The sequence below is a fragment of the Pristis pectinata genome, chromosome 22, assembly GCF_009764475.1.
Source record: "Pristis pectinata isolate sPriPec2 chromosome 22, sPriPec2.1.pri, whole genome shotgun sequence".
Classification (NCBI taxonomy): Eukaryota; Metazoa; Chordata; class Chondrichthyes; order Rhinopristiformes; family Pristidae; genus Pristis; species Pristis pectinata.
The window spans coordinates 33,738,813-33,750,984 of record NC_067426.1 but is presented as its reverse complement, the minus strand read 5'-3'; the positions used below and the strand labels follow the sequence as shown (position 1 = coordinate 33,750,984).

General features: G+C 39.7%; 1 protein-coding gene across 3 annotated transcripts in view; it reads left to right on the top strand.

Annotated features, from left to right (window-relative positions):
- The window catches only part of nfyc (nuclear transcription factor Y, gamma), a 69,486-nt gene that overhangs the window by 30,151 nt on the left and 27,163 nt on the right, over positions 1–12,172 (top strand). For all 3 annotated transcript variants that reach the window (XM_052036205.1, XM_052036207.1, XM_052036206.1), the window contains exons 4-5: positions 1,296–1,409; positions 3,817–3,912. In XM_052036205.1, coding sequence (XP_051892165.1) covers positions 1,296–1,409; positions 3,817–3,912 — 210 coding nt within the window. The remainder of the gene's footprint in view (positions 1–1,295; positions 1,410–3,816; positions 3,913–12,172) is intronic.

The window sequence follows — 12,172 nt, the reverse complement described above, 5'->3', positions numbered from 1 at the left end:
GCAACTTGGTTGGCATGGATGAGTTGGGCCGAAGGACCAGTTTTCCATGCTGTATGACTGTGTGGAGATGGAAAATAAAGATATGGTCCTAAACGAATGCTTGGTATCTGTTTTCACACAAGATTTGTTGTGGTAATACAGGTATCTTAGTTAAGGAGAAATAGAGAGATGGGAAAGGAATTAATAAGTTTAAAGATATCATCAGGCCCAAATAAAGCAAGGAAGGAAATAGCAATAGCTCTGATTATCATTTCCATTCCTGTCTGGTAACAGCCTTGGTGCTGGTGGATTGGAAGAAGGTCAGTATGATACCATAACTTAAAGAAGAAGAAAGGATAGGCTGAGTGACCACTAACCAGTCAGTCAGCGTGCAAATTATTGGGGAAAAGGTATCGAGGGCAGCATAAATCCCTATTTGGTGAAACCCAGGTTAATCAAGTACAGCAGGACTGATCTATTGAGAGAAGGTTGCATGTGTCTAATTGAATCTTGTTGTGTGTGATGACAAGGAGGGTCAATGAAAGTATGGCGTTTAAGGTAATCCTACATGAATCTTAGCAAGATGATTGATAAAGTCTTGCCTGGAAGATTAATAACTAAAAGCCTGCACAATCCAAGGAAAGGCAGTAAGTTGGATTGAAAATGACCCAGTAGAAGAAAGCAAAGAGTAATAGCAAGCTTGCTCTAATACCTTTGTTGTTTTCATTAGCTACCAAGCAATACTGGCGCAGTGCACCAATTATATATTGCACTAGTGTTGAAGTAGAGATATGTGTGCAGGTAAATGGTGTCTTACCTCATTGTTCAAGCAATCACCTGAAGTCCATTCAACAAATGCATTAAACAAATGCAATGCTATAATTGTCCACAAATTGTCAATTCCTGGTGGAAGGAATAACAGAAAAGGATTTTGAAATTTTCTGAATGATTGTTCTATAAATTTGCAACCAAAACCCAGACTGAGGTTGTTCAGTTTCAAATTGTATGTAAGTAACACAAAATCGGCAATCAATCAAAAGAGTCCTAACCTTATCCAATCTTTACTAATGGCTACAATTTTCCATTCTTGGCATCTTCCTCATAACTCTCCTCTGGACTCTCTCTAGTGCAACCACATGTTTGGTTGTGAAACCTGCAGTAAGCAGTTTGACTATGTGAGGGCTTTGTAGACCAATGACTGTTATTCATTATAACTGTGCAGTCAGTGAAGTGCTTTGATTGGTCTGTTCTAGAGAGCAGATGACAGGAGCAACTGTTACGATGTAATCGCTACATGCTCTTCTTCTTTTTTGTAGATGATCAGTGCAGAGGCACCAGTGCTGTTTGCAAAAGCAGCTCAGATTTTCATTACCGAGTTATCCTTACGAGCATGGATACATACTGAAGATAACAAACGCAGGACTCTGCAGGTACTCTGAAAACTGGGTTTGTTGAATAGGAAGCTTGACTGGGTTTAGGGTTAAATCAAATTGTGACAGTCGAGCAAGTAAGTGAAAGTCAGTTCTGAAGAACGTTCTAAGACCTGAAATGTTAGCTCCATTTCTCTTCCCACAGATGCATCCTGACCTGAAGAGTGTTTCCAGCATTTTCTATTTTTATTGTGACAATCCAGCATTGGATAAGATTGCCCAAGGCAACTAATCACTATTGATTTTCTCCAGGACAGGATAGAGATGTCAACTAGATTCATAGAGTAATGCAGCACTGAAACTGGCCCGTCAGCCCAACTTGTCAATGCCGATCAACATACCTAGCTAAGCTAATCCCATTTGCCTGCACTTGTCCGCTGTCCTTCCAAGTCTTGCCTATCCATGTACCTATCCAAATATCTTTTCAATGTTATAATTGTACCTGCCTATACCACCACCCTCTGTGGGAAAAACTTGCCCCTCAGATCCCCTTTAAATCTTTCCCCTCTCACCTTAAACCTATGCCCTCTAAATTTAGACTCTTCTGACCTGGGGAAAAAGGACTGACCGCCCTACCTATGCCCTTCATGATTTTATAAACCTCTTGTCGGGTCACTCCTCAGCCTCCTTCGCCCCAGGGAAAATACTCCCAGCCTATCCAATTTCTCATTTATAACTCAAGCCCTCCAGATCCAGCAAAGTTCCTGTGAATCATTTCTACACCCTCTAGCTTAATCACATCCTTCATTATAGCATGACAACCAGAACTACACGCAATGCTCCAAGAAGGGCAAAGAAGGAGAATACATTTATGTGGAAGTGCATGTCCAGCACTTCTAATCAGGCAGAATAGGGTGAAAGGCAGAGGGAAGATTTGACAGAATTCTTAAAAGCAGAATTTTATTTCAGATACTGTTTATACATTTTTATTAAGATTATTGAATTGATGTTAAGCTTAACAACATTGCTTGTTTCAAGCAATAACAACACCAGTGCAGCTGTTTAACTTGAAGGGTATTGGTGTCAGCATATCCCTTGGAAAGAAGTTAATAGCTTTTAGCAATATAGAAGTTCAAGCTGTTTGGTGTACATGTGCTTTATTGGGAAGGAACATAGTGTCTGGTTGAGAGCTTAAAGCTCCCTTGTACTTGAGCTTGCTGTAAAGCTGAATTGCTACTGGTAACTTTGGTCAGCTTTGCAGAAAGCACTTTTTTTGCTGAAGGAGACATGGAACATGTGTCCAGCTTGCTGTCAATTGCTCCTCATTACAGTGAACATGCAGTAATATCAGAAAGCTGGATATGAGTTGTTTGGGTGCTAATACCCGAGAAAACAGTAATGGGGGAAAAAAAGATGCAAGGAATCGTAACTTTAAAGTTTCCATTATTTTCTGTTACGTAGCTAGAGGCATAGGAAAGGTATTATTCCATGGGTTTGGGGGACTGTCAGGTGCTGCTGCTGTGGTGGTACCTCAGTCATGTAATTGTCTAACAGGTGTGTGTTTTCCTTGTAAAGTAGCAGGGTGGCATCATGATGGGACCTGAGTTATTATCTGAAGCACATATGTCCATTTTACAGTACTGACTCTCAAAATAGGAAAGGTTGGGAGCTGTGCTTTCCTTTTCTCACTCCACTATTTGCCCAAAGATGTTGCTGTGACTTGCAGCACCTCCTGAGCTGCAGTTAATGAGTTTGAGTCAGAGTATAGCTATGCACAGAATCTCCAGTTTCTGATTTACCCACTGCCATGATTAGGGAGGGGAGCGGTGCAGAGAGGATTCTAATATTTGGAATTTTAATTCTGATGACCAGGGATTCCAAGTTTTGGGGAGTTGCCCATTCTTTGGATGAATGATATCTTTAAGTGACAATAGTTTATAAGATGGTCTAATTGACAAGTGCTTGGACAATTTTTGGCCTAGGTAACATGTTTGATTTATTACCTGATTTTGTTTTTGATTTTTGAGTTTATCACAATAAAACACTTTTTGATATGTGCTATACAGAATGGTGCCAGCCTGGCTTTTACCACCTTGATAAGAGTTTTTAGGATCGATCTGTTGAAAAGGTCCTATCATATTGTGCTGCTCCTGGACATTCCTTAGAATCCTTTCAAACTGCACTCCATTGGCCTATCTCAATTTGGGCATTATTTCTGGAGCTGTAAGTAATTTTGCTTTGATCTGAAAGTGGGGTGAAATATGGAGTGAAGGTATTGTCTGGTAATCCTGTAGAAATCTGACCCTACATCTCCTTTCCCCTCCCTTTCTCTTCACTCATTCACTGTAAATGGTCTGATGCTTGTTGGGAAATCTCTTCTTATCACTCCCAGCATATTGGCTTTGCATTACTCTGTTTTGTGGCTCTGCCTGTTTCAGAAGTACTTCTCATGTTTCTCTTCTAACAGAGGAATGATATCGCCATGGCCATCACAAAGTTCGATCAGTTTGATTTTCTAATTGACATCGTTCCTCGAGATGAGCTCAAGCCCCCAAAGCGGCAAGTAAGTAGGAAAAAATAAGAATATTGTAGGTCATTATAAATCAAATCTGCACTCATTCTCAGACATATTGACCACCCAGCTCCAAGTCTATTGGTATTGGCTGTATATCCCTTCTATCCCTAAGTACGGCAGTGTCTGAGTATATATACCTGTTCCTTTAAGGTTGGTGGTAATGGCTATGCATCAAGTAACCCCTTTAAGGATATTAGTACTTGGTGGCATATCCTATCCCTGTACTACTTGTGCTGGTGTAATGTTTTATGGCGGTAGTGCCTGAGTGTCATGCTCTCACAGAGAGGGGTCATCTTTCAGTCACTGTTGAGATCAGAGAGAATTGTGGTAATGCAGAAGTGTCTTCTGGTGACAAAACCAAAAGTGAACAAGTCTTTTAAAACATCTTTTACTTTTTTGTTAAATGTGACATTCTCTTTCATAGTGAGTATAAAAGAAAAAGTGGAAACTTGGAATTATTCAAATTTTGTTCCTTTTCATTTGTTAATTTTTTTGTTACAGAAATAGATTACTCTGTTTGGCTGATCTTAAAATAACAAGATACTACTTATCCTGAATTCTATTGCTTATAGGGAATTAAAAGTTCACTGAAGTATTGTTATAATTATTTTTTAGGTTTTCCTGAAGGTACTGACTTCTGGTAATAATAGGGACCACATGTATTTTACCCAAATATAAAGGTGATTAACAAGTGATTGGAATTTAACAGTTTCATGTAGATCTTGCCAGTCACTTGCAGTTTTCTTAAGATCCTAATAAGTATAAGAGGATCTGTTCCAAACAAAATCTACAATGTGTTTGCTTTTGTTATGCTTGTGCACAGTGTGTTTCAAACAAAGCAAATCCACACTCTGAGGAACACTGGCTATAAATTCTTGGCCAAGCATCATTCCTTCAGTGTTCCTGGCAGACAGTAAATGAACTTTCACGTTAGGTACTGACTGGCTTTCTGTGTTTCAGATTCTGGCCCTATCTTTCAGTAGGTGTAGTCTAAGAAGGGCGTTCGGAAGAAATGTCAATGTACCCAATGGCTGGATGGGAAATGTTTGATTCTAATGGGATCAACTGTTTAATTTTAAAATTGTGCTGTCCATTTTCTCCTCGGTACATACACTTGCAGCCTAGTGCAGAGGTCATGTAAACATCTTTAACTGAAAGCTTGATGTGATAAGTACGGCTTTCAGTTAGATGTTTATGTTACCTTGTCACTAAAAGTCTCTGAATATCCTTGTTTCAAGTCACTGGACTTCCCTAAGAAATTTTGATCGCAGTATCAATTGTTTGAAATTCACTACCTTCTCGCACATATTCTTGCCATGGTTATCCAGAAAGGGAGTAACTGTTGTTGTTTATTGCTTGACTGATTTGTTGCATTAAACTGAATAGAGAGTTTCTTAATGTTGTGTGACTTTTACGAGCTTGCATGAATACCACTTGGAACTTGCACTGCTTCAGCCTGTACACAGATGAGTTTTTAATTAAATCGTGATTGCGTACTATTAGAGTGGTAATATTTGGATAGTTAAAGAGAATAGGCCTTTGATTATTGGGATCATGCACAGTCTGAGAAGTCACTCTTAATGGCATAATGAACGGTGCTGCATATGTTAATGTTGTATTATCACTGTTCTGTGTAGCTTTATATTTCTGCAGGCTGAGGTAGCCAAACCTACTGGTGTATGGAGCTGCATGTGATTTTTCAGAAATTCAAGGGACTCGATGCACAACTTTTATATCGATATTTTTATTGGTAATGTTTTGGATAATAAAGAGAAACACCAATCATATTTTCTGCATCGTGGCTAATTATTGCTGGAAGCCCATTTAGTGTCATCCTATTTGTTAGTCTTTGGAAATCTGGTTGATGTGTTGTCATAATGGAATTCGGTTGACTTTACAAGAGTTGCATGACATTTTAATTTTACCAACTTCCTCAAACCAATATGTTAGACATCAAAATCAGCAGCAAACTGGTCCTCGAGTTCATTCCTGGCACACTCTTCCAGGATTTGAATGTTGACTCTGACGTGCACCGTCTTTAGTCTGATTCTCCCAGAACTCCATTGATTCTATCTCTATAGTAGATGTTTTTGTGTCTATGGTTTTGATTAATGTACAGCATTTGTGATCATACAAATCATGAATGGGTTTACGGGAAAGGTAATGCAAGATCTCCCTTCCTGTAGGTCTTCATACCTGGACTGAGTCATCAACCATTCCTTGTAATTCCTTGAGTTTGTGATCTTCTCCATGGACTTTTGGTAATGCGTTTACCCTACTTCTGAGATGGGAAAAGTGAAGCTTTTTGATATGGTCTATTTGCAGAATTTCCAAATTCTGAAAGCTAAAGACTGTTTAAAGTGAGATATAATCTTATCTTTCCCTTGGAGTACCCAATTGAATGTTTCCAGATGTCTGATAGTAGTAAAAATCATCAGATCCTGCATCCACTGTTCATCAAGTTGTGGAGAGAAGTGTCCCATTTTTGTTAGGAAAGCACTGATAGGCTCCAACAGTTCCACAAACACATTTGGGATATTGCTGGCAGATAACCACCTTACAGTGCAGTAATATGAGATGTTGATTTGTCTTCCAGTTCCGGTTCTGATTTCTTTTGTCTCTTCCTATTTGAACAGAAGAAATTGATTAGCATTATTTTTATATTCAGCTTCTGCTTGCAAAATGTTCACGATGGATGATGCAGTGAGCGGGAAGAAATTCTGGATATTTGGGATTGTTTCAAGAGTCAGATAAAGACTACTTTTATCCTGTCTTTGCAGGTACTTCACCCACTGCAACACTGGAAAGTTTCCGTGCTGACACACTGGCATTTTCCAGTGTTTTGTTTTGTTCTGTTAACTGCTTTCTTTATATCAAACCGCAGTTTGTTTGTTTCTTCTTTCACCATTTGAGGAAACCTAGCTGGTAAATAGTTGTAGTTTATCTTCTAGTGGGCTCATCAAGAGCAAGCCTGAATGTTTTAAAAAAAATATAAATCATTTTGCATCCAGCTTGTGACATTAGCACTGATCTGGTAGATACTCTAACATTCCACACAATTGCAATGTGCTTTATTTGTTGCTGAAGTTCTTTTGTCATTTAGCTATAAAATTGCATCTCTTAATAAATTCTCTGTAATTTACAATATTCCATGCAATAATCAAACTGGCTTCTGTTGTTCCACCAGCTTCCTTGCAGAAAATTAGTGTTTATTGGCTGTTTGGGCATGTTTTTAATGTCATTCCCTTGTTTTTTTCCCTTCTGCTCCAGAATATTATTGTGATTTGTTTCATGGTGATGTTTCAAGCTGCTTGTGTTGCAGCGAGTGAGCGATGCTTTGCAGATAGGATACAGCGGTTCACCGTATTAAGCGGTGAATGCAGAATCGTCTCTCCATTGTGGCTTAATGTTTTCTTCTTACCTGCAGTTCCTACAACTCAATGGTGCTATTATCATGCACATAATAAATATAGGACTACTGACCGTTTAAATCCTATGAGTACAGCCTGTAAATCACAGACCCTAAATTCTTTAGAAATATTCTCCAGGGAAATCACCACAAGCACATTGATCAGGATTATTCATCAAAATGGCTGAATGCCATCTGATGTCATAACCTTGTGAAATTTCATGCAGAACATTATATGGCAATTCTACTGAGGTTGGAGGGCAAAGTGCATTGGGCATTGTTGCACCCTGATGGACCTGTGATGACAGAACATGAAATGGTTTGTTTACCATTAATCTCTGGGAGCTGCACTTGAACTATAGGAGTCCACGTGCAGTTTACATGCTACAATTTGGCCACCCCTGCTTTCTGAAATGATTGACTGCATAATGTTCTGGAGCTGCTTGCCACACAAATCTGGAGATATCTTGTGAGGAGGGTGTGGGGTTTTTGTCCCAGTCAAGCACTGTAACTTCTCGGTCATTGAAGGACTTTGGAGGTTTGAAAGTGGTTTGTGTGTTTGTTGCCTCATCTTTGGAATAGTTGGTGATTCTGTAGAGCTGTCAGATTGATCAGATCAGGATTCCTGCATTGTTGTTCTGATCAAATCTAGTTTAGTGATTCTAGTTTTACTACTTGGTTTATTAGTGTTTGTGGTCTTGATGGATTTGGTTACTGGCAGTTTATACTGTTGTAAACATCCTTGACTGGAAGCTGTGCAGCAAATAAAGGGCTTTCAGTCAGATGTTTGCAGCTGTTGACTGCTGATTGCTTCAGCGAATCATTGCTGCTCGGAAATTACCTGGTTTAAAGAGTCGGCTGACCTGTGCTTTATGACATACAGTAAAACTGATTTTTAGAGTGTAGGTTTACTTCTGTTTTCCAAGATCCACTTATGAAATACTTCAGCTTAGTATAGGCTCAATAAAACACTTTTCCCTTCTCCTCCACTGCTTCTTCACTCCTGCCTTCCTTCACTCCCAGTGCTCATCTGTAATTTAGCATGTACTCTTCTCCACGTGGGCCCTTTCCATTGTTCGGCACTTGCATCAGTCATTTCGGAGATGAATTGACTCTACGTCATTTATTTTGAAATCTGTGTCTGTTTTACGCAGAACTACTTTTTATGTTGGAACTCCCTAGTTTCTTGGATTTTTATCAAAGTATTTTCATGTACTGCCGCCTTTGAGGTACAACTAAAATTCTCAGTGAAATGGGTTACTAGGGGTCTCTTTGTTTGCTTTGTGTGTGTGTGTGTGCGCGCACGCCCATTTAACGGTAGACATTTATGTGTACTCTTGGCATAAGTATGTTCAAGGTTTTGCTCCAAAATTCACTTGTTATCATTGAATTGCTGTGAATGTTCTACTAATTGTTGGAGTTTACTGTTCTTGAAAGGTTCCTTTGTGGATAGCCTCAGTGTGGGACACATCTTCAACAATAAAACTGAGTTTTGTTGTTCAGCACCCTTTTATTGAATTGGGTGCCAGTAATGACTACCTACTTCGGCCACCAGACCTCACTACCACATCAGGTGTAGTTCTCCCTGGTACATCAGCTCTGAAAATTTGCCAAAAATAGAAATATGGCTGTAAGTGTTTTGCCATTTTCTGTATAATGAATTACCCCTCCAGTACAGTACCACAGGTTTAGAAGGATCACCTATATTACTAGTTGTTTGCATCTTGCTTGACATAAACATGGTAGCAGTTATGAAATAAAACTTTGCTAGTATAAGATGATGCACAAGCTACGTCTGCCATTTCTGTAAAATTCTACATACGTAAACACTTGGGTTGCAGTATTTCAGTAGATCACAACATTAAATCATTTAGAGACATTAAACTATTGAGTCCAAATAAGCTTTATGCAAGAGCAAGCCAATTAGTCCCTGCCTTCTCCCCCTAACACCAGAATATTTTTCCTTTATGCTCATCTAGCTCTCTTTAAAATGCTGGCACAAGAGACAACAGGGTTTCAACCTGAATCGTCAACAATTCTCTTCCTTCCCCCCCCCCCCCCCCCCCCCCCCCCCCCCCCCCCCCCCCCCCCCACAGATGCTGCTCAACCCGCTGAGTTCCTCCAGCAGATTTTGTTGCTCCCTTAAAACTGCTGCCATTTTCTCATGTCGCTTGGTTCTTTTGTTTTATGTTGTCTGATTCCTGACCCTTCTGTCAATGGAAACAGTTTCACTCTATCTACTGTCCAGACCCTTAGTGATGTTAAACATCTTGTTTGCCATCCACCTCCCCTTTTTTCCAAGGAGAACAAACTTGGCTTATCGTAGTTGGTCATGGAATGTGGAAACGGGCTTTTCTGACCATCAAGCAATTACTTACACTAATCCTGCACTGATCATATTTTAAACTGCCCACATTACCATCAACTCCTTCTATCACTCGCCTAACAAACTATGGTTAATTTAGGGCCAATTAACCGCATGGCTTTGAGATGTGGAAGAAAACCAGAGCACCTGGAAGAGACCCACGTGGTCACAAGGAAAATGCAAATGTCACCTGGACAGCGCTGGAGGTCAGGATTAAACCCAGATCTCCTGTCCAATCACCAGTATCTCTTCTGCATCCTTTCTAAGGTTTTAATGTCATTCTTAGTGTCATGCATAGAATTGGAGGGATTGCTTCAGCCACAATTGGATTATTGTTTTGTAAATGTTAATCAAGATTCTCCAGTGCTGTACTGTGCTTCTGTTTGTAAAGCCCAAGATGCCGTATGTACTTTTAGTCACTTCCTTGAGCCGACCTGCCACTTTTGATAATCTCATGGAGTCGTAAAGAGATGCAGTATAGAAACAGGCCCTTTGGCCCACCAAGTCCATGCTGACCATTAGCCACCCATTTACATTAATCCCATTTTAGTTTTTGATCATATGTAACCTCAGATCTTTAAGTTGCCATACCCCTCTGAGTTGGTCTCTTCAGTTTACATTGTTTCTCCTCATTCTTTATACCAATACATAAAACTTTTCTGCATTACATTTCATGGACCATGTTTCTGCCCATTCCACCAGCTTGTCTATATTTCCTTGAAGTCTATTTCTATCCTTCTCACATTTTACTATGTCTCCCAGTTTTGGGCCCTGTAACAGTTTTGGATATTGTTCCCTGTAGACATCTAGTCCAAGGCATTAATATGGAGCTGTGGCCGTAGTTCCAATCCTGGGAAGATCCACAACCCTCCAGTCTGAAAGAACTGCCTTTCACTACTAGTTTCCTTTCACTTAAGAAATTTTTCTATCTGTGCTGTTACTGCCCCTCAGACTCCATGGGCTTCAATCTTGACAAGCCTCTTGTGTGATACAGTTAGATGCCTTTTGTTTTGGAAGTCCATTTAATATCACATTAGCTGCATTTTCCTCATTGTTTTTGAAGCAATGGAGAGGGACAATGTCAGGTTGACTTGGATACAATTTGCCTTCAGCAAATCAATGGCAGCTTTCCTTAATCAATCCAAGTGATGGCTAGCTTCGTTCATGATTATTGTTACTTTCCCCATCATGAAGGTCAAACTGAGTTACTGGGTTTGAACAAGGTTGTAACATTTGCAGTTCTCCAGTCCTTGGCTACCACAACTGAACCTGTAGATTGTTAGGAGATTATGTCTAGTGTTGCTGAAACTTCCTTCCTAACTTGTCTGGGCAACCTAGGATGCATCCCATCTGGGCCAGGTGACTCATCTACTTTAATTAGGCAGGCCTATTTACTGCCACCTCTCAATTTTTAATCTGCTTATAATGTCAAGTACATATTCCTTTGAGACTCCAGCAGCACCTTCTGCGAAGAGTGCCTGAGACATGCTTTCTGTCTTCATGAGTGGATTTGATTTTGGCCCCACCTCTTTTCTCATAATCCTTTAACTGCTTACGTGCCTATAGAATATTTTTGGATTCCCTTTCATGTTTGCTGCCAGTCTCTTCTCCTGCTCTCCTTGCCTGCCTTAACATTTTCTTTTAATATCCCCTTTGAAATGTTCTTTAATCAGCCTGGTTCAAACGTGTTATCAATCTGACTCCTGTCTTGTGCCCTTTCTTCTGCTCTAATTCACCATCTTTTTGATCATCCAGTGTGCTTTACTTTTCCCTCATGGGAATGTATCTTCATTGTACTTGAATTATTTCCACCTTAAAGCCCTCCCTTTGTTCAATTACAGTTTTGCCTGCCAAACTTTAATTCCAGTTTTTCCAGGCCTCAACCTTCTCATCCCATTGAAATTGGCATTTACCAACAGGCTTTTTATCTTGGAGTGCTACATATCCTTTCACACACCTAAACTAAACCTTATAGTTGCACCTTAAATGTTCATCACTGATGCATGCACCGTGTGGCTTGCCTTATTCACCAGGAGCAAGTCCAACCTCCTTATTGGGCAGGCAACTTGCAGGTCACAAAAGGTCTCCTGAACATGCATCTTAAGTACCTCCTTCTCCACTCTTTATCCTAGTTTGATTAAAGTTCCCCATTATCAAATCAGTTTTTAAATTTCCTTGCAAATGTACTCTTTTTATCATTTCCACTACATGGTGGCATGTAGAATGCTCCTAGAAGTATAATGGCAGCTGTACTCATTCTTAACTCAAATGACCACAAAAGACAATTTTCTCTCTCTAGCGCTCTAGTCATCTCAATCAATATTACCATCTTCCTTCCTTCCTTCTTTCTGTTAAAACAGTCTTGTCCTTTTAAAATCAAATCTTTGTTATTCCACAGCATCTTAACCTTATTTGATTAATTATGCTTGCTGCGTGCCAGGTTTTTTAAATAGTCTTATAGATATTTACGGCAG